Source organism: Myotis lucifugus, unplaced genomic scaffold (assembly GCF_000147115.1).
Source record: "Myotis lucifugus unplaced genomic scaffold, Myoluc2.0 scaffold_27, whole genome shotgun sequence".
Lineage (NCBI taxonomy): Eukaryota > Metazoa > Chordata > Mammalia > Chiroptera > Vespertilionidae > Myotis > Myotis lucifugus.
This window is the reverse complement of record NW_005871075.1, coordinates 9145243-9168483: the sequence shown is the minus strand read 5'-3', so window position 1 is coordinate 9168483 and position 23241 is coordinate 9145243. Positions and strand designations below refer to the sequence as shown.

Sequence of the window (23241 nt, the reverse complement as noted above, 5' to 3'; positions counted from 1 at the left end):
TATATCCAGAAAGTCATTGTAAATGATAATTTCATAACGTGGTAAAATGCGTAGAAAGTTGAAGAAACTTTCAAAATCTATAATTCTGATTAGGATAATATTTTCAACGTAATAGTAATAGAGCAACATCAAATACATCACAAGATTTTCTTTTTCATCTTTTCATAAACCTGTGTTCTCCATGTAAAATCATGAAGGTGCTCTGAAGTGAGTGGTAATATCTGTCCTAAGAGCTTAAAGTAAAAGAACTGGTTTTTACCACTGTTGACCCTGGAGAATAACAAGAGTTCATGCACCTAAAATTCATCTGCAGGATTCAAAATGCCCCCTCTTCGGCAAAAGTTAACAAGGCAGGGTTAGCTGTCCTGAGGTTTTATGAAGCCAAAATAATTACGGCGAGAATTGAAATTATTTTGGTATTGTAAGGATAATATTAATAAGGCAAATAAAAATTTTCAATCTATATCAAAGCACCAGAACAAATGTTAATGACTTAAAACTTTGTTTCTTATGGCAAAGCTTATTTCCTTGTTCCTGTTCAAGATTGCCTTAGCAATACTTAACCCGTTGTATATAAATATCAGAATCTGTTTGCTAATTTTAACCCAAAATTTACAAGAGGTTGTATTATATCTAAATTATATTAAATGCATTTAGTAATTTTAATAAATAAATAATGACATCAAGGCCCCATTTTGTTTATTCCTCTATCTCCCCAGTCCACAGCATTGCTGTTCAAAGTGTGGGCTGCAGACCAGCAATATTGGGTGCACCCGGAGTCCATTAGAAATGAAAATTCTCACTAGATCTGGATGCTGAGGCTTGAAGAGGTCAAACAACTTGCCAAAAGTTACATAGCCAGGTGGGCTAGAACCCCATTCCCCTGACTCCAAAGCTCTCTGTTTCAGCCAGAGCAATGCACTGTCTGTGCACCATAGAAGTAACAAAACGCTAAAAAATTTTAAGAATCTTTCAAAATCTATAATTGGTTCTGATTAGGGCATTTTCTGTTTTAATCTATTTTGACATAACTGATTATTCCTTACTTTAAATTTCTGAAAGTATTAAATAACATTATCTTCAGATTACCATATAATTTCTATTTCCTTGGAAGTAGTCTTTTGTTGCCTTTTATAAGTTTACTTTTATGCTGGGGAATTTTAGTTAACAAACTCATCCTAAGTGAGAGTTCCTTGGAGTTCCTTTCTATCCAGACCAACCCCACTGTGCCTGGTGGTTTTGCTAATGTACATTCATCCCCCTGCCCAGTGTAGAACCAAATCTTACATTGGTAGGTAAAGTTTCTATTTCCCTGAGAGGTATTGTAGATTTACAATATGTATATCTCAGCTCTCTTCTGCCATTCCAGGCTTCCAGCATATTCACACTTGTGTCTGTATGTGTGTGTGTGTGTGAGAGAGAGAGAGAGGCAGAGAGAGACACAGAGACAGACAAGGCTCACCTCAACCACCTCTTGCACTCACTAGGAAGCATGAAGTCCTTGTCTTCCTGAAGGAATTGAACTCTCAGCCTACACAGCCTGTTCCCTGTCCTAGCATCTAGTACACCTATAGCTTTAGATGCGTTTCTCTGATGTATATTTCTGTTTAAACTCTACAGAAATATTTATCTTGTTTGCAGCTTGGCTATCATTTCCTAAGATGATGTTTGAAAACTTTATCATTTTGGGTGTGGGAGGAAAGGGGAACAGGGAGGAAAAATGGAACATCTATATGTATCTGCTCCATTATTTTCACTAAAAATGAGGATAAGACATTGGTGGAACCAGAATAGATTATAAAGCATGTGCAAAGCCACAAATGTTGACCTTCTGAGCATATAGAAAATTAGTCTTGAATTTATATCCACTAGATTAAGAATTGATTCAGAATATGCCACTGGTGAGTTTTATTCTTCCAAAATCTATTTAAGGTTCTACTTTGATTCCAGAGGAGTGTGTAGTTTCCAGTTGAAGCCCAGGATTTTTTTTTTTTTTTAATATGGAACGCTTCACGAATTTGCGTGTCATCCTTGCGCAGGGGCCATGCTAATCTTCTCTGTATCGTTCCAATTTTAGTACATGTGCTGCCGAAGCGAGCGCGAAGCCGAGGATTTTTGAACCATGGACTCTCTGATGTGTGAGTGCTTACTTCTCCCTGCAGGGCATAACTTCGCACCTGAAGACTGAGAGTCTGTACACAGAATGTGAGTAGGAAACTTGCCTGTGCAGCAGCGTCTCCTGGTTTCCGTCCACTGCGTTGACAATATCGCTGCTACCAGAGTAGGAGTTTATCATCAGTTTTACAATCTCAGTGGCCCCCTGGGTGGCAGCAAAATGAAGGGCTGTGCACTTCCCATTCTGTAAGGAGTTGTGACACCAGAATCAATGTCTAAGTCCCAGTTGAAGGATATAACCTAAATTCAGCCGGGAGGTTGTTTATTTTTTCTTCCCAGGTCAAGAAAATCATGGAATATGGAATTTAAGAGGATAAGTAGTAATCAGTTTCATCTATTGAAAAGCATAATATAAAAATCATAGTTGGCAATTTTGCTTCCTTGCGACCTGACAGCTCGGACAGTACTTCTATCAATAGTATCATTATCGTTACTGGGTCTATATTTGTGTTTGCAGTTGTTTTGGGTAGCTCTCAAAATTCATTACATAGGTTGAAATTTGGGAGATTCTCTTGTGCTGCTTCTACACAAACAGCAGGAAATACCTGTAACAATCTAGTCAAGTGTCCAAGAGCTAGGAAGCATTTTGGAAAATAACGTATGACAGTTCTAAAAGAAGAGTCTCATGTAGAATATAAACAGTTACCTCCATCAGCTCTACTTGGGCACCGTTGTCTAGGCACATTTTAATCATGCCCAAGTCACCACTCTGAACAGCCAGGTGGAGAGGGCTGGCTTTCCCGTTATTCACAAAGTTAATATGGAACTGTCTGTCATATCCATTTTCTTCGCCTTTAGAAGAAAATAAAATTCAAGATAACAAATCCTATATAATAAAAAGGTAATATGCAAATCAACCGAACAGTCAAATGACCAGAAGCTATGACGCACATTGACCACCAGGGGACACTAAACGCAGGAGCTGCCCCCTGGTGGTCAGTGCACTACCACAGGGGGAACACTGCTCAGCCAGAAGCTGGGCTCATGGCTGGCGAGTTCAGTGGTGATGGCAGGAGCCTCTCCTGCCTCCACAGCAGCGCTAAGGATGTCCAACCCTGAGGGCTCCTGGACTGCAAGAAGGCAGCCCCCCCCACCAAGTGCACTAATCTCATGCACTGGGCCTCTAGTATTATAAATAAACTAGTGGCCTGGTGCACGGATTCGTGCACATTGAAAGGAAATTAATTAGAAGAAATATTTTAATATCGCTATTCGCCCTTTCTCTATAATAGAAGTGTCAACCAAATTCACGATTGACAATGACAGATCAAAATACACACGTGTGACTGGCACCAGCAGGACAGTGCATGTCATATGTATTGGCCAGTCAGCCAGTCGGCCGGACAGATGGTCAGTCACTTAGCCTTTTATATATATAGATTAGAGGCCCAGTGCACAAGATTTATGCACTTGGGGGGATATCTCAGCCCAGCCTGCGCCCTCTCAAAGTCCAGGACCCCTTGGGGGGATGTCAGCCTGCCAGCTTAGGCCCAATCCCCCCGCTAAGCCGGCAGTCAGACATCCCTCTCGCATTCTGTGACCCCTTGCTCCTTACTGCCCACCTGCAGAGGAGGCGGGAGAGGCTCCTGCCACCGCCACTGCGCTCACCAGCCATGAGCCCGGCTTCTGGCTGAGCAGCGCTCCCCCTGTGGGAGCGCACTGACTACCAGGGGGCAGCTCTTGCGTTGAGCATCTGCCCCCTGGTGGTCAGTGCGCGCCATAGTGACCGGTCATTCTGCCATTTGGTCAATTTGCATATTAGGCTTTTATTATATAGGATAAAAGCAATTTTTAAAAAGACATTAAGTACTTAAAAGCCCATGTGAGGATTCTATTAAATATTTTTCAAATTATTAGCATCCACCAATATAGGCTTCTTTGTAATAGTATATAATGTAGGAAAGCCTCTACTCACCAAACTTTAAAATTATTTCCATGCATTTTTTGGCTCCTGAAAAGGCAGCCTGGTGAACAGGAAAACATCCCCATTTGTTTGATTTACATGGTTTAGCTCCATGTCTTAACTGGAGGAAAAGAAAGAATAACAGCAAAAAAGTAAGATGACACAACTTAGACCCCACGTGGCAAGGATGAACAAGGAGTTACATCACTTTCCAAAACTATTTCATTATCCTGTAACTATGTAAAACTATACAGAAGAGCTTCAAATGATATGAAATCTAGATAAGAAGGTAACTTTGGAACTAGGCTAAGATTCTGAAATAGAGACACTACATTTTCCAAAGATGAGGTGACAATGTAGACACAAACCATCAATCTCGATAGCCCAGAAAACTAAAGTGAACACATTTTTCAATTGGATTAATGAGATATTTTTAAACATTAACATGACTCTTCCTACACCCTTCTCAATTCCTTATACAAATAGAGTGATATATTTTCCAGATTCTTCCCCTTTGTTATTTATGTAAAGTTAAACAATTAGACCAGCATTTTTGTTAACTATAAAAATCAGGTATTTTCACTAATGGAAATTCTTCCCTAAAAAATATATTAGTATTTTCACTAATGAAAATTCTTCCCTAAAAAATATATTAGAAGTACTGAATCATATATTACCTTGACATTAGAGTCAATAATTTTCAATGGTAATTTTCTATAGATCTTTGGACTTTGGTTGCATTGTAAGTACCTTTTATTTTCATAAAAGAAAAGATTTTGAAAAAGCAGTAAAGTGTGACAAAGCAAACATTTATCTGTAATCTCATCTTCTAGGGACAGCATTGGGTTATATTTAGAGACAATATACTTTTTTGTCTTATTTGCAAAGGTAATTTTTATGTATATACTTTGTAGTCATACTGTTCAGAAAAGATTTGCTTACTAATATTATTTAAAAATTAAATTCTATTTTGGGGCACACAAAACTTTATACAATGAGTCCTATTAATTGAACTTCGATTTTTTTCAGTTTTCTCCATCTGATATGCACTGAGTGGCCAGATTATTATGACCACCTGACATTTGTAGGCAAATTAGCTATAATTTCGCACTGAAGTTGCTAGAGGCCAGATCATTACAAATGTCTGAATAGCACAACATACCTAAGTATCGTTGCTGATCAGGTTCATCCTATCATGTTGATGGCGTATCCCAATAGAGATGGCTTCTTCCAACAAGACAACGCGTCATGCCATGGTGCTCGTATTGTGCAGGAGTGGTTTCAAGAACATGAGAGAGACTTTACCTTGCTTAGGTGGCCCCCACAATCACCAGATCTCAATCCAATTGAGCATTTGTGGGACAAAGTTAAAAGAGCCATCAGGCAGCTGGTTCCACAACCATCAAATTTCACAGAACTGGACAGTGCTATTCATCAGGCATGGTTTCAGATGCCTCGCATCACCTTTCAACATCTGGTAGAGTCAGTGCCAAGAAGAATCACCGCAGTATTGAAGGCAAAAGGTGGCCCAATGAAGTATTGATGAAGTCGGTCATAATAATCTGGCCACTCAGTGTATATAACACTGATGTTAACATCAGTGATAGCTTTAATTATCTCTGGGATGTATTCCCAGAATTGAAAAGGGCGAGTCAAAAAGTGTTCACACCCACAGTGAATGTAATTCCCCAACTCATGAAAATTTCTCTAGCACTGTATATCAACAAAGTTTTTTCATCTTTGATTATTAGAGAAATTAATTAAACTTTATGTGACCCCTTGCCAGTTTCCCATGGAGTGTTGCTTTTTTCATTATAGATTTGTAAGAATACTTTATAGGTTAATGTATGTCCATTTAAAATTAAACATATAGATATAATCATATGCTTTGTCTGCTCAGGCCAATTGATGTGTTATAATCCAGCACTGAACTATCCGTACATGTTCTGCCTAAGGCCAACATGTATTTCCTGTTACTCTTAAATATTCTGATGAATTCATTGCTAGTACTTTTAAGATTTTACATCTACATTTACTTTTATGGTGCAATTCATAAAAGCCTTATATGGGATTGGCCTACTAGAGGACTTTGCTCTTGCAGCAAGACTATGATAAAACTAAAATGTACTTCAAATTAAGTTGTTTAAAAGGAATTTATTAAAACAAGCTGTTTCCTAAATACCTTGACTCTTTTTAAAAAGCACACAACCTCCTACCAGAGTCCCGTTAATAGAATGTGTGCTGACGTGTCAGTAAATGAATTAAGCTTACTAAATTATTGCCAAAGCAAACGAAACAGATTTTAATTCATAAGAACATATAGAGAAATTACTGATGGATGAAGGAAAAAGAGAACACAAGCTTCACTCGATGGACTTAGGCACTTCCCTAGCAAATGGTAGAGCAAATGGTAATATTAGCTCGCTCCAGAGCTTATATTGTAATGCACTTTTTAAAAATGGCTTATAGGTCCCTACAGGTCTTTACTTTTTTAGTTAATATTGAAATATTAATTATTTTCAGCTATTAATCCATTAAAAGGGGATTTATAAATTTTTTTTAGAATTATGCATACTGATCTTTTGTCATTTAAAAATTACTATCAGATCCAGGTAAAATCCTTGCTTATTTCTAATTTCATTTATTTATTTGTGCTTTATCTTCTCCTGTTTAAGTTAGACTCGCCAATCTCTCTCTATTTGATTATCTTTTTCAAAGAAATGACTCTTGATTTATCAAATAATTTCAAAATCATAATTGTGTTCAAATTTACTATTTAGTCCAATTTTCTTTTGGTTTATTTGAAGCTCTTTCTAAAGTCTTGGTTTGAGTGTTATGTAATTTATTTTTATTGTCTTTTTGTCCTAATCATGACAGCTGAAAAGAATATGAATTTTTCTCCAAGACATACAGTAAATATGTTACAACATATTTATGGAATTAAATATTAGGAAGATATTTTTAAATTATTTTTTTAATAACGATTAAGGAATCTTGGGAAGAAAGCTCTTTACTGGAATTCTAGCGCCACACTGGAAGGGGCACTGGTGGAAGCAGGAGTCTGTCAGATGGCGTGCCCAGTTTCCATGTTCCCCAGAGAAAAGGCGGCTCCCTTCTGGGCTGTGGCCGAGGGTTAGCCATTGCTGTCACACAGGGCTCCCTTTGTGAGAACCCATGGCAGCAATTTTTCTCATCTTGGTAACATGAAGGGCTATGTCTCTCTTGGCTTTTATTTCATGGGCCCAACAATAAGTCTGCAATGACTATATTTACCTTTCCTTTGACTATTCAGAAGTTCAGAATCAACAGTATGAGCCACTGTAATTAACACACAGGCTATTATACTTTGGGTTTCATATTCTAGCCTGACCACCAGCTTCATCTTAATTTTTCCTGTCTCTACTTTCCTTCACTTTGATCTTCTCACTTTTCTTTTAATGCTTTCCTATTAGTCTTTGGAATCCATTTGAGATTTAAGGTGGGTGTTCATACATAAAAACCCACAGAACTATTTTTATGACATATTTTCTGTACTTCATATTTTGCCTAAAAAGAGAAACTGGGAGCTGTTGTAAATAACAATAATTCATATTGTACTAATGAAAAGGGAAAGATAACAGAAAAAATAAGGTTAAAATACAAACCAAAATCTGCAGAGCCTCACTGTTATCTCTGGAGCATGCGATGATCACAGCCGTGTTTCCATTTTCTCCTTCCAAATTAATATTCGTACCACTGTGCTCGATCAAGACCTGTGTAAGAGAGGGAACAACTGTCAAGATTTAACCTGCAGGTTTCCAAACAGGGTATTAGAGTATAAACTCTGATGCCTGGGACCATGTCCTTATTCACTGTTTTTCATCCCTCTCCCACACAATCTGGCACAAAACCTTGCACATAGTGGGTGCTACGTAGATTTTTTTAAAAAAAATTTTTAAATATATTTTTATTGATTTCAGAGAGGAAGGGAGAGAGATAGAAACATCAATGATGAGAGAAAATCATTGATTGGCTGTCTCCTTCACGCCCTCTACTCGGGATTGAACCCGCAACCCAGGCATGTTCCCTTGACTGGAATTGAACCTGGGACCCTTCAGTCTGCAGGCTGTCGCTCTCTCCACTGAGCCAAACCATCTAGGGCTTAAATTTAATTTTTCCATCAACATTTATCCCCTCTACCTCTTCCACCTCCACCCATCCCTCTCTGGCCCCGCAATCACCATACTGTGGTCCATGTCTATGAGTTCTCTCTTTTTTTTCTTTTTTGCTCAATTCCTTCACCCTCCCACCCCCACCCCCACCCAGAGCTGTCTGCCTATTCTCTATGAGTCTGTCTCTATTTTGCTTCCTATTCAGTTTGTTCATTAGCTACATAGATTTCTCAATCAGATGAATAGTGGCAATCTCTACATCATATCCATTGAAGCAATTGTGAAACTGGACATACAGTAAGAATTGTGATTATTAGCTAACACAGTTCACTTCATATTTCTCACTTGTATTAAATGAACTATGTTAACTAAAGTCTTCAAGAAAGTAAATCTGTTGGAATGTATGGATTGGGGAGGAGGAAAAGAAAGATGCAGAAAGGGATGGCAGGAGAGGGAAGGAGAAGAAATATGTTTTTTCCCTCTAGTCATATTTCTTTTACCGAGATTGCAAGTCTTTTGGGAAATGTCAATTAAAACTCCAATGTCTTCAATAGGGAAAAGAAAGTTTCATATAACACTTGTATAGCTTAACTCATTTAATTCAGAGTTAGCCTGGAATAGAAACTTTCTCTATGATGTAAGAAATTAGCATTCCTGACAAAATGGTTAAGCAATTTTTCCAATGGAATTTGTCTGAAGACCTGTTTCCCCCTCACCTGGTTGGCTTCCAGCTGATCACAACCAGTCTTTATATTATATTAAACCTAACAATACTTATCTCACATAAATGGGTCTCCCAAGAGAGAAGTCTGGGATTGGCCTACTAGAGGACGTTTCTCTTGTGGCGAGACTGTAAAACTATAATGTACTTCACATTAAATTGTTCAAAAAGAATTTATTAAAACAAGCTGTTTCCTAAATACCTTGACTCTTTTTTAAAAGCACACAACCTCCTACCAGAGCCCCCTGTTAAGAGAATGTGTGCTGACATGTCAGCAAATGAATTAAGCTTACTAAATTGTTCCCCAAAGCAAATGAAACAGATCTTAGTTCATAAGAACATATAGAGAAATTACAGATGGATGAAGGAAAATGAGAACACAAGCTGGACTTAGGCACTTTCCTAGTAAATGGTAAAGTCACATGCAAACCTACCCAAGTCTCTAAGAGGAGATTTCCCCCTCTACTGTCTTAGACCCATTGGTCATTGACCTGCGGCATGTCTTAGGGTGTTCTTGTATTGCCATAAGCTCACTCTCTCATAAAGCTGGGTCTAATTATATGTGCAGGGGCCTAGGGAGAGCAACTAAACTGTGCACCCACTTCAGATTCTCTCATGTCCAGGCACGCCAGGAGGTTCTCAGGTGAGGCCTCCAGGTGTCCCTTTGATGAGAAAACAAGAAGCCTCATGGGAGGGTCAAGCCACTGGATACTTTGAAGTTAAGCCCCAAGGACGAAGGCCTGCAAGCAATGGAGAAACAAGGCCCCCAGGCACACTATGCACTGGGCCAGTGTGCCCCGGGAAGCACTAGGCATGCCAACAGAGTCTGCATGAACTAGAAGTGATCGTGGGTAACAGTTTTTCAGTTTACAACCATATGGGCCATGGTGGCAGGTTTGGGGAAAGGCTGGCAGACCAGACAATGGAAGAGCATTCTAAACTGGCCAGAACCGGTGTGGCCCAGGCCTGCCCCTGGGGTAAGGGGGCGAAGGAGGGGGAAGACCATTTGCCAGCATATAAGACACTCCAAAATTCCTCCTCCTTCTTTTATTCTCTTCATCTTGGGTGAAGCACAGGGGTTTGAAGGTAGTATTTAGAGGAAGTTATGGCTGGTAAGGGCAAGTAAAGGAGAGAGAGTTGATGTCTTTCTCTTATAACCCCGCTTCTCTTCTCGTCCTGGTGTATCCCAGGAAAATTTGTTACAGCCGCCATTCTAATTTATACATCACTTGCGGGCTTATTTCTAAACTTTCTTTTCCATTTCTGTGCGATATCCACCTTTCTGTATTTGTTGGCCAGAAGAGTTCTGACTTCTATTTATCAATAGCCTTTCAACTGTTATTGCCTTTGAATTCCCAATTCACACTTTCAGAGCCCAGACTAATTAAGTCAATGGGCCTTTGTTTCTGACGAGAGCCTTCAGAGGAAGCCCAGGAGTTCCTTGGGGAAACACTATGAGACATCTCTGGGGGTGGCAGGTGGGGTTCCTACAGTCACTAGCAGCTCAATTCAGATGGTTCATGAATGATGCAGACATTTAAAGAACAAACAGGCCACTGGCAGAGGCCTTTCCAATAACTTCCTCAAGGGGCCGCCCTGACTCCCCTTCTTAGATGCAGATACTTAAACTCTCCCCTTTTTTGCTTCAGCCAGAACCCCGATTTACTCATTCATCCATCCATGCATTCATTTAAGAGTCATCCTTATCAGCAGTGCCAGTGCTGAGGACTATTAAGATGAGTCACACACAGCCCCTCCTTCGATAATAACCAGCCAGAGGCGGGGAGAAAGCCATAAACCTGTGATTACAATACCCTGCGCTAGGAATCAGGACAGACAATGGGAAAGTGGAAAGGGGGCTCCCCTCACGCCCTCTCTGCCTGGAGTACAGGGATCAGGGACTCAGGGGGCTGAGAGGACAGTGTTAGGGCTAAAGGGAGCATAGAACTCATAGACACCCATGTTTTCTGTCTTAACTGAGTTGTGTTTGGTGATTTATAGACAAAGTAAGTTGTGGGGTGGTGTGATGGGCCAAATGTTTTTGTCCCTCAAAATTGAAATCCTATTTCCCAACGTGATGGTCTTAGGAGGTGGGGCCTTTGGTAGCTGATTAAGTCCTGGGAGCAGAGCTCTCATGAAGGGGATTCGTGTCCCTATAAAGAGACCCAGAGAGCTCCCTTGCCCCCTCCAACATGTGAGGACACAGCAAGACAACAGCCATCTATGAACCAGGAAGGGGTCCTCACAGGACATAGAATCAGCCTGCCCCTGGCTCTTGGGACTCCCAGCCTCAGCAACTGTGAGAGATGACTGTTCACTGTGTAAGCCACCCAGCCCATGGTACTGTGTCACAGCAGCTCAGCACTGACCAAGTTGGCTTAGCACAATAGCCAAGTCACTTGAAATACTGTTTCTACAGGAAAACGTATTTTAAGTTCCAAATTGCCTACCTTAGAAACAAAGTTCTGGAATACGTTCCACTTGTAAATTGCATTCCTCTTTAAGTAAGCATGTGAGTTTCCCAGCATATCTGTGAGACTCAGATGTGTTTGAAAGCCAGGGCCCAAACCTTATCCTTTAGGCACTTACCAGGGTTTCCTCTATTTGACCTAACTTACTCTCAAAAAAGAGAGAAAGCCTTGAAAAATATTAATTTCCTTATAGTATTGAATGTCTTCTGCTAAGATGATCACATGCCATCCACTTGAACCAAATCAGTAAATGATCATTATGTTTTCTGTCTTCACTGAGGCACTTGTCACCTTCTGCCTTTGTATCATTAAATCAGTCAGGAAAAAGCGGTAAAGAATCAACTTGCCAACATGAAGATCAGAACAGAATTCCTAATTCTTGCTTTCACCAGTTATCTGACATTAGGCAAGTGATTTAATTCTCCTTGCCTCAGTCTCCCCAGCTATGAAATGGGAGTAAGTCTTACTTCATAGTTTGTTAAAATGAGGATTTAAAGAACTGAAACACATAAAGTCCTTAGAAAAATGCTTGGTAAATGCTTTTTTTGATAAAGACTATGTCATCATCATCATCTTCTTCATCATCATCATCACCACTAGCAAGGTCATTAGTTGGTCAGAAGTAAAGCCAACCGTATAATTAACAGGGGTCCCTCAGACCGTTGGAGGGCCGGACTATAGTTTAAAAAAAAACTATGAACAAATTCCTATGCACACTGCACATATCTTATTTTGAAGTAAAAAAACAAAACGGGAACAAATAGAATATTTGTATTTGCATGTGGCCCGCAGGCCATAGTTTGAGGACCCCTGGTATAATAGGTGCATTTGCCCTGGCAGCTGAGGTTGGCCATTCTGGCCCAGGCAGAGACAGCTGGCCAAGGGTCCCACCCCCGGCTTACCTTCACCACCTCGTTGTGCATGCCCTGCACAGCCAGGTGGAGGGGTGCCATCATGCTGTTGTTTTGGAGGTTTGGGTTGGCTCCTTTGCTGAGAAGAAATCTAACACTTTCCACCTGGTTTTTTTCTGCAGCCCAGTGCAGAGGGGTGTTTCCATCATTGTCCATCACATTCAGCACTAGGAAAAGAAACCAATATATGGGTTAGGTTTTGCTTGGACGGGATTGAATGCCTACTGCATCCCTATTCACTTCAAAGCTCAGTGCCAGGTGCCACTGTGACAGGCTTCACCTTTGTTATACAAAATAAAAATATAGCTTCTGGTCTCAAGAAACAGCTGATGGACACCTCGAGGGGATGCATAGAATTAGGACACTGACTTTGTCAAATGAGTGATATCCATCTATGACATCGATAAGAAAAACAGATCTTCCGATTGCTACATGTGTTTATCTGTGGTATGAATTTGGGAACTGTTATGACATATTGTGCTCAATAAAAGCAATAATTATATGCCAGGCACTTTACTGGGTTCCATATAACCATTGTTTCACTGAACCCTCCAACAGCCCGCAAGGAACCGTGACTGTTTTTCATAAAGATGAAGATGCTGAGGCATAGAGTGGCTCAATATCTTGGCAACATCACACCGCTAGTAAAGAGAGTTTGGTAAGTTGCCTTACTTCTTTTAACCTGCTTTCTCATATTCAAATTTGATTACAAAAAAGAAATATATATATTTGTGATGTCTTCATGAACAGTGTTTGGCCCATAGCCATGCTAAGAGGCCACAGGACTGGAATTAGAGCTTGAGCCTCCAATAACACACATGGCTACAATATGACATTTCACACTGTTTATTCTGTGAGCTCAGCACAGGAATGGGCAGCATCTTATATCTGTTCTAAAATAGACATGCCTGTCTGCTTTATCAACCATTTTAATTAGTGGCAGTATATCTTTATTTCTGAGGAGGGAAAAATACTCACTTTTGAAAATGATTTGGGAACCATCTACAATGCTTAGACCCATGCTGCAGCCATGTCTGTTTTGTTTGTTTTTTTTAATTATCTCTGCACTATTTCCTTTCACTCATCCAAAAGCCTCATTCTTAATTATACACACACATATATACACATGCACTCACAGACTCACACAATCCATCTCACACATAGACACACACACACACACACACACACACACACCTCTTAACCATTCTGTCTGATCAAGACTGAGCACTTTATTGAGCACTTCAATCAGCACCAAACTTGGTTGAACAGGGGCCTAAACTTACATACTTCCAATCACTAATTAAATAACCTGAATTTGGCTTTTGTCTCCACCACTTTTCAGAAATCATTTCCACAAAGGTCCTGAGTCTTTCTAATGTGAGGGTGTGCTGTGATCTTCCTCCCTTGTTGGGTGTATCTTCAATCCCTTTCCCATCACTCTCTTCACCATCCTGCTCCTGGCTTTTCCTCTGCCATCTGACCCTTAATATTGGTGCTCTCCCCTTAGCTACCTTGATGGGCAATTCTCAGATCTCCTAAAGGATCTCTGGGCATTCCCACAGCCCCAGCTACTTCCTTTGCAACAGTGGCTTTGTAGGGCTGGCGCCTTTCCTTCTATATTTCTAGTTGTCTACTGGATATTTCCAAGTGCATATCCCCTGGGCCTTTTAAACTCAGTAGGACCAAACCAAAGTCATTATCCCATCACACGTCAGACACACTTTTCCTGTATTTTCTTCTATGCCTCCTTTTCTTTGTGGTTATACTATCAGCCTCATCTCTTTTCAGAGTCACTTCTTGCCACTTCCTCCTTACATCCAATCTTTTATCACACACTGTTGACTCCATGTGCAAAATAGCTTTCGAATCTCTTCCTTTCTCCTATTTCAACTTCAAAGCCCTGGTCGACTCTTTACATTAAAATAGCTCTCTAATTGGGATTCCACTTCCATGCCTCTTCCACAATATTGACAGAATTATCTCAACTTATAAAAGCCTTTTCCTTCCACCTCACTGCTGACGTCTCTGTGGCATCCACCTCCTTGACTACAGTTGAGTTTCTGAAACAAGGCTGGTGTATGAAGCGGGGTTGTGGGAATATGTTACCTCTTCTTAGAGTGTTAGTTTTATTCACTGATGAGCAATATAAGTGTAGAATAACCTCAATAGAAATAGTATAGAGCAGGGGTCCTCAAACTACGGCCCGTGGGCCACATGCAAATACAAATATTGTATTTGTTCCCGTTTTGTTTTTTTACTTCAAAATAAGATATGTGCAGTGTGCATAGGAATTTGTTCATAGTTTTTTTTAAAACTATAGTCCGGCCCTCCAACGGTCTGAGGGACAGTGAACTGGCCCCCTGTTTATAAAGTTTGAGGACCCCTGGTATAGAGGGATACATTCAATGTGTATGAATTGTTATGACCTATCAGAAAGATTTGAAGTGCTTGCCATGCAATGTCCCCGGTCTCTGCACTGTCCTTGGCAGTGTTTCAGTGGGGAAAATTGAGGACCACTGGCCTATAGGGAAAGTCACACTCTGAGTGAGCTAGTCAGGCCCTTAAAACCAGTCCACCTTCAGAGTAACTTCTCAGCACTTTTTTCAATGAACCTAATGGGATAATGGATAGGGAGTAGGCACTGTAACATTTTGTTACCTTCACAAGAGGAGTCATTGATGATCATCTCCATCAGCCCAATGTCACCTTCTTCTGCGGCATAATGCAAAGGGGAGGCGTTCACATCATCATATTTGTGTGGCTTCTTTGGTTTCTTCAGACAGCTTTGTAATTCATTTGCGTTTCCTTCAAAAACCACCTAGAAGGATATTAAAACATTTTCACTTCAAACAAGCATATGTAAACTTTATTAATATGTTTATCGTTAAAAGTTATTATCATCCAAAACTATTTATCATGCTTACAATAGATAATTTTTTTGAAGAACACAAAATGTTCACAGAGATAAAGAAAGTGGAAGCAAATGCCTAAACATTGAGAAGTACCTTAAGAAACTGATTTTATTTTCAGATTATAAATGTGTATATATTATAGAAATAAAGGTCTCGAGAAAAGTTTTTTTAAAAATATATTTTATTGATTTTTTACAGAGAGGAAGGGAGAGGGATAGAGAGTTAGAAACATTGATGATATAGAAACATCGATCAGCTGCCTCCTGCACACTCCCCACTGGGGATGTGCCCGCAACCAAGGTACATGCCCTTGACCGGAATCGAACCTGGGACCCTTGAGTCCGCAGGCTGATGCTCTATCCACTGAGCCAAACCGGCTAGGGCTCGAGAAAAGTTTTGAAGCAAATGTAAGGGGTGTGATCTGAGAAATAAGAAGGATAGTGACACTAGAGGAATTCTCCCTGCCAGGTGAAAATGTAAACTACAGCACAAGGGATTTTGGTGAGATAAAAAAATTTTTTTTTCATGAATGCAAGAATTACGCCTACAGTCAATTCCCATCCAATGTTTCCCTTCTTATATACCAGAGTTAGAGTCCTGGAGCATTGTCATGTCACTCACGTGGTCAGTAGTCTAGAATGGCTTCCACTCACCCCTGGGAACGAGCATTCCTATCACTGGGGTCCTATTGCGGCCAAATCATGTCAGGCTCACCTCCTTGGTGCTCTCTGCACCCAGGAAGAGCTAGTGTTATTTGCATTTACTTAGGACCCTATATCAGGGCATTGCGAGGATATGTCACTTGCCCAGAGGCACAGTAAGTGGCAAATTCAGAATTTGAACAGGAGATGCCTGGAATATATATTTTGGCTGAATGATGGATGCTAAAAATCAACATACACTAGAAGCTGAGGTCAAAACCACCCTTGTACAATGGATATAATAATATCCATTATATAATAAGATATTATGGAGCCTAAGAGAGGACTTTGTAGAGTAGGCTCAGTACGTTCTGGCATCATTGGCTGCTGACACTGGCCTGTAAATGTGGAATTCCAAACACATGTTCATGTCCAGTGATGTCCAGGGAAGAGCAAGAGCTTTTTTGAATATGTCATTTTTTTCTAACACTTGCTTTTCATCACGCTTTTTATATTCTTTATTATGACTGGACTAAAAATGATTTATCACAGGTGACTTTATGTTTCCTCCTTGTGAAATTTTAAGGCAACAGTGTGGACATTCTGAGTTTGATTCATTCTCACAAGATATGAAGAAAAATTCCCAGATAGGTCTTTTTCTTGAAAAGCTCATGACATGCATAGAATTAGCTTACTAAAAAGTAAATAAATCCTTAAAAATCATTGTATTCAATGTTAGTAATGTTCCTATAGCAATTACAATTTTAAAACAGCTTTCATATCATAAACGTGCTTCTATGAGGCTGCCTTGCATTATAATTTAAATTCATATATATGATCAAAGAGTATATTATGTTCTTCCTAAAATTAATGCATCCTTTATTAATATCTACATTAACTGACAATCTATTTCTCTATTTAACTCTTTGAAAATTTTTAATATCTGTTTTGGTTCTGCGGCCAAAAAATGTGTTTGAAAAAACTCTAGTTCTTTTCTAATACTGTCTATGCTACCGGTACACTATACATTTGTATACTTATTTTCCATGTTGTAAATAATTTGTATACTTATTTTCATATGTAAATAATTTTTCCAGAAAAAGGGAGGAAGGAAGGAAAACACATCAAGTGATGCCATGTGGACTATTAGACACACTAGAACTTCCCTTAGACGACTTGGTGAATTTCAATTCCCTAGAGACTTAAAAAAAAAAATGGGAAAAATTAATTGAACCTCCTTCCTATTCTGTGACAATATAGAAACTAAGTTTTTTTCTCAGTGTTCCTTCAAGCTTTGGAAATATGTGCCCAAGCAATACATTTGACTGAATTTTTTCCAAAGCTATTTCTTAGCAAATATTTCATCACATGGACCAGAAGTAAAATGTTCTACAAGACAGTAGCTTTTCATGGAACCCACTATAAAATGACTATTTTCTAAAAATGCAGAAACCTCCCCAAACAAATGATCCAGGCAGGCACTTGCTTTAATTCTATTTTTAACTATGACAGGTCACATTTGACACATGGCAATATTGGGTCAAAACCTGTGATTCATTATCTTACAGATGACCAGAACATTTCCCACTATTAAAATTAAAAACTATCATGAACTAAAATCAAGTCTTAATGTGCTTAATGTATTTTTAATACAGTTAATAAAGACTTGAGCACTTAGAATTCATATAATAAATATCAGGTTGAAATAAATAAAATGAAATCTTGCCCGGCCGGTGTGGCTCAGTGGTTGAGCATTGACCTCTGAACCAGGAGATTAGGGTTCGATTCCCAGTCAGGGCACATGCCCAGGTTGTGGGCTTGATCCCCAGTGTGGGGTGTGCAGGAGGCAGCCAATCAATGATTATCTCTCATCATTGATGTTTCTACCTCTCCTTCCCTCTCCCTTCCTCTCTGAAATCAATCTATATATATAAAAGGCTAAGTGACTGTCTGACCGGCCAGTAGCTATGACGTGCACTGACCACCAGGGGGGCAGATACTCAATGCAGGAGCTGCTGAGCTGCAGTCAGTTGGAGGCAGTGGTTCTCGGGTGATGCACCCCAGAACCAGAGAGGAGGGAGCCCGATTCTGGGGTACATCACCGGAGAACCACCCTCTCCCAACCCAGGACCCCTTGGGGGATGTCAGAGAGCCGGTTTCGGCCAGGCCAGGCCGAGGGACCCCATCTGCCAGAGGGATCCCACTCACTCTTCAGATGCCCTTTGAGCTGCGTACCTCCCCAGGTGCGGCAGTCCGGAAAGGGACTGCAGGAGGTTGGCTCCAGGGTGTGTCTGGCCCATCTAGCCCAGTCTTGCCCCGCTGGCCACCTTCTAATTAATTTCCTTTCAATGTGCACAAATCCGTGCACTGGGGCACTAGTAAAAATATATTTTAAAAAATAAAATAAAAATCTCTTAAAATTTTGATCTTTGATTTTTGCTCCATTAACACAGAATAGTACCTAAGGAGTCACTCTTCCATGGTAGGCCCTTAAATGGAGATGTATCACTGAATTTTCAATTACACAATTCTACATAAGCTTCATATACCTTTAGTGGATGACTATGACAAGGGGTATCCAACCGTGTCCACATATTCAGAACTAAGTTTAAAAATGGGCTTCTCACAGAAATAAGTATTCTCAAGGTCTTACCCTATCAAACAAGTGTTTACCTGAGTCCGTCTGGAAGTATTTTAGCACCTGAGTTTGATATGTCCTTTCACTGATAATAAAGGGACCACATTGCTCACCCCACAGAGCCAGGAAGAGCCATTTATAGGTCTGTTCAGCGATCAACCCAGTTAAACACTCTTGGGAACAAGTATGTGGTTCAGATGCTCCCAAGGAACTGCTGAGTTCACAATGGCACAAGCACATCAAAATACTTTATACAGGCTCATCAGAGGCGCTGAATGGTCAGTCTGAACAGTACATGACAAGTCAGCTTTGGAAGGATTTCTTAAAGAAAGTTCTGGAATAAACCAAAATTGTGATTTAGACCAATGATTATATATCCATTCAGTGTAGTTTTGTATGTCACATTATATAACTACACACAGAACATAATAGACTAGATCACCTTTAAAGAAGCAAATTCTTTAAAACAGATCAAAGACATCTATTTCAGGTTACTCTAATGGAGTGCATATAAGTGGGACAAAAATAGGGAAGCTAAGGTGAGAGATTAAACAAATGGACAGTCAAATGCTAAAATATTAACTCTTTTTAAAAATATATATTTTATTGATTTCAGAGAGGAAGGGAGAGGGAGAGAGAGATATACATATCAATGATGAGAGAGAATCATTGATTGGCTGCCTCCTGCATGCCCCCTACTGGGGATCATGTGCCCTTGACCAGAATAGAACCGCAGACCCTGCAGCTAGGGCTCTATCTACTGAGCCAAACCAGCTAGGGCAAATATTAATTCTTGAAGAAAAGTCATCGGGAAAGGACAAAGGTATAAGTCAGATGGTTTTATCCACATTTCTCGTCTTGTGAGGTTTCTGCCATCCTTCAGTTTTGTTAGTATTCCTGAGTGTGTGTGCTGGAGAATATATTGTACACAGTATTTTTTAATCAGGAAATCCTTAGAGTTAAAACTATGATGAGTTTTCTATGTATTGATCTCTAATTCTTCTCACCATTAAGATTTCTACGGAATGATCTGGAATTACTGCAGGTCATAAAATAAAATATATAAAGCCCTCCCTCCCTCTGTAAGTTTTAATGTGGCTTCTAACACAACACAAATGGCACTACTTCACTTAGGTACGCAAAGGAAGTATTTCTGGTGTGATTTTCCAATTTTTTATAATTTTTTCCTGTCCCATAAAATTAGTTCCAGATACACTATTCTAATGCTGGAAATTCGCTCATGACCTCCGTAGTAGGGATGAAGCCAAAAGGCCATGAAGCAAAAATCAAAGATCAAAATTTTAAGAGACTTTGTTTTACTTATTTCAACCTAACGTTTATTATATGAATCCTAAATGCTCAACTCTTCATTAACTATATTAAATACATTAAGACCTGTTACTATTGAGGAGGAAGATAGTATTCCGTGTGGATGTGCCAATAGACTCAGCTTGGGAGGCCTGGTTTGTGGGGTTATGTGATTTACTCTACATGTCTGGCTCACACACACGTGAGTACCAATTGGTAAATATCAATTCCTGGCTCACACACGTGAGTATCAATTGGTAAGTATCAATTCCTGCCGCCTGTTTAGAGGGATTTTTGTCAATTTAATTTATACCAAAATGAAAGTTATACATACCTCTTGATCCTGCTAGGACTTTAACATACGAAACATGCCCAGTAAGGTACCAGTAGACAGACAGACAAAGCCACATCTCCCTTCGCAGATACATTCAATCATCATATGAAATAAAACAAAACAAAACTAGACACAGCCCAAGTGTCTACGGATGCAGAACTGGCTAAATACATCGCGATGCATCCAGAGAAGGGAATACTATAAAGCTGCTAAAAATCGTGAGGCGCCTCTCCAGGTGCTGATGTGAAAAGCATTCTGAAATGTATTTTGTGAGGAAATAAAAGTGCAAGCCTCTGTGACATCCCACTTTTGTAAAGTGTGTATCTGAATAATCCCCCTCCCCCCAAATGCACAGGAACTGTTAATAGGATTCCATTGCGGAAAGGGGTTTGTGGTGGGGGGTTGAGAGGCATTTGTAAAGATGTATTAACGTCTGAAAAGAGACCCTTCCCCCTGCTGACAACCTGAGGAAACCCAGGGGTGGGTCTCTGAGCGCTTGAGCCTCCGCCCTCAGACTGCACCATCGGAGGGTGGCGGTAGCTCATGCTGCCTTCGGAGCCGAAGCCAGGGAACAGCTTAAGCAACAGAAGCCCCACCCAGTCCTTGGGACCCCATGGACCACCTACCCATCTTCAAAGGGCCTTCCTCTCCGCAGAGCCCATCCCGACACTCCTACCCCCTCCCCACCCCCGGATTCTTTACTCTATGAGTCCTGTAATGCTTCCCTCAGGTGCTGGTTTCTCCGTTTTACTCCACGGGACAAGAATGCTTCCCACCGCCAGGCACTTCGGGAAATCCGACTTCCAGGTACAGCCATTTAGCTCTTCAGTCTGAAATAAAACCTACAAAACACGGTCTGGCGACACCGCACACGCTCCCGCCCGCCGATCGCCCAGGGTACCTTAAAGGAGTCCTTGGAGTCGTCCATGTCGTCCTCCACGCCCTGGTAGACCACGCCCTGGGGCTCCTTCTTCCCCCCCGTGCGCAGCATCCTCCTCAGGTTGCGCCTCATGGTCCCCACCCCGGACGCCACCTGCTGCAGCTGCTGCGCGCGGGCACCTGGGGCGACAGAGCGCGGTGAGCCGCGGGGCGCCGGGAGGCGGGTCCGCCGGGCAGTCCCGGGACGTGGAAAACTTGCTCCGCGCGAGGCCGGGAGCTTCTGCAAGGAGCGCTCGGGCCTCAGCTACTTGTAGTGCAGGAAGGAGAAGGGGTGTGGGGTGACCTCGTGGCCCCGCGCGCAGAGATGGGGGTGCGGGGGCGGCACACCGCGTGTCCCCAGGGCTCACTCACCACTTTAGGCGGAAAGCGCCTATTTCCTGTCCCTCCCCTCCCCACCTCCACCCCCACCCTAGTCTAGGTGTCAGGTCAGGGTGGGTCTAGCTAATAAAAACACGAAGCCCCCACCCCACACACGCCCTACCCAACAACCTTGGCGGTGGGGGAGAATGAGATAATAACTGGGGACATTGGGAAGATTTCTATTTTTTAGAAATTATTGTTTCTAAAAGCCACTGGGCCTGTTTTTCCTTGTCCGTTTCATTTTAAAAGCCTCTTTGGAGATACAGTCTTTAGAACAACTCCTATTTTCTAAGGTCCCACTTCCTCTGGGGACATTTCCTGTGGATAACAATACTAATACACTTCAGGTTTGGTTTTTCAGAATGGCTAATAAAATGACTGTTGGGTTAAAGAAGTCAAGTTGACGGCTGTTTACCATCAGCTCTGTTGGAAAGGCCTATCTCCATGGGCCTGCACTGCCTGCATCATCAACGGCATAGGTGCCGGTGTAGAGTGGAAGGTGTGTCCTCTCCTTTGAGAGACTAGTTCTTCATTGAGGTGCAGACAGTGGGACCTCTAAAACTGTTGCCACTGTGTTTAGGTCACAGGGTTAGGAAGCCACAGACTTCCTTCCAAAGCTGTTGCACCTTGCACAGGAGAAAACTTAGCCCGTCCTTTATTTGGACACACTGCACCCCTTTGAGACCCTGGGTGGTCATATCCAGGTGGTGGTCTCCAGCACCTGGATGCAGGCTCTGGCATAGAGCCAGCACTAAATACAAGTATGTGGACACCTGACTTAGGGGCTACCCTGGGCTGAACTCAAGGGTGGTAGGGTGGCCATGATGCTATTGAGGCACTATGGGAAGGTTCCCTCAACTCTTCCAATAGAGATGACAGGTTGCCATCAATTCCACCCCCTGGACTGGAATTCTTTAGAAGGTGAATACTGAGGTTCTCTCCAGTCATCAACCCATGTGGCCTGCTGGAAGATTGGTGGAGGATACAGCATTCAGCTTTACCACCTGCTGTTTCCCATCAGCATCTGTACCCAGGGAGTACAGACCAGGCATCAGCTGTTATCAGGTTGGAGTGGGTAATGTATTTAGAAAAAAAATCTAAAAAAAAGATTCAGAGAGGGATGGAGAAAGAATAATGTTGAGTCACTATTGTCTGCTGGCATTTTACATCTATTAGTTCCTCATTTTAAAAAGGAAATGCCTCAGAGGAATATTAAGGTTTTCTATTTGTTATCGTCAATTTACTTTGATCAATTGCTTTTCTCCTAACACTTAGCTGAAAAGGGTCACCAGGGCAAAAAGAGAATGAAGAGGGTTCTGAAAGGGGTCATTCTGGAAGCCTGGCAGAGGGTGTGCCTAATGGCAAGCATCATTTAGCTTTGAGAGAGGACCTTGAGGGCCAGGGAACTTCAGCCTTACAGGGGTGCAGGCAGGAGGGTCCCAGGACACCTACTCCATCCTTCCTCCTAGCCTCTCTGTTGCTGCTCCTCAGTTAACACTTGCAGACCATCTCTGTGTCCTGTGGTCACTGGTTCCCCCATCATTCTTCCCATCTCAGCATTGCTTTGCCTATATTTAACTGGAGTTTTCCTTTATTTTTACATCTCTGTAGATCTGGTACTGTCTGCCTTCCATTTTTCCAGAAGTCTTTAACATTTCTAGACTGCTGGTGGAATTATTTTGTTTATCCACCTTAGTTTGACTTTACTCTTTACTACAAAAACTTATACGTATATTCTTTGCCATTTCATAGGATTGCAGATGGGAAGGAAAATAGG

The 23241-nt window shown here is 41.2% G+C and overlaps 1 protein-coding gene and 1 non-coding gene across 2 annotated transcripts in view; both read right to left on the bottom strand.

Annotated features, from left to right (window-relative positions):
- The window catches only part of TRPA1 (transient receptor potential cation channel subfamily A member 1), a 46304-nt gene extending 25127 nt beyond the window's left edge, over window positions 1–21177 (bottom strand). The window contains 7 exon segments of the mRNA XM_006086391.3: window positions 2201–2359; window positions 2822–2967; window positions 4091–4199; window positions 7723–7830; window positions 12324–12499; window positions 14991–15150; window positions 21067–21177. Of these exon segments, the coding sequence (XP_006086453.1) occupies window positions 2201–2359; window positions 2822–2967; window positions 4091–4199; window positions 7723–7830; window positions 12324–12499; window positions 14991–15150; window positions 21067–21177 (969 nt within the window).
- LOC111825466 lies at window positions 1995–2101 on the bottom strand. Its single transcript, XR_002828637.1, has one exon. It is a non-coding gene; the product is annotated as a U6 spliceosomal RNA (small nuclear RNA).
- Window positions 21178–23241: the final 2064 nt, after the last annotated feature.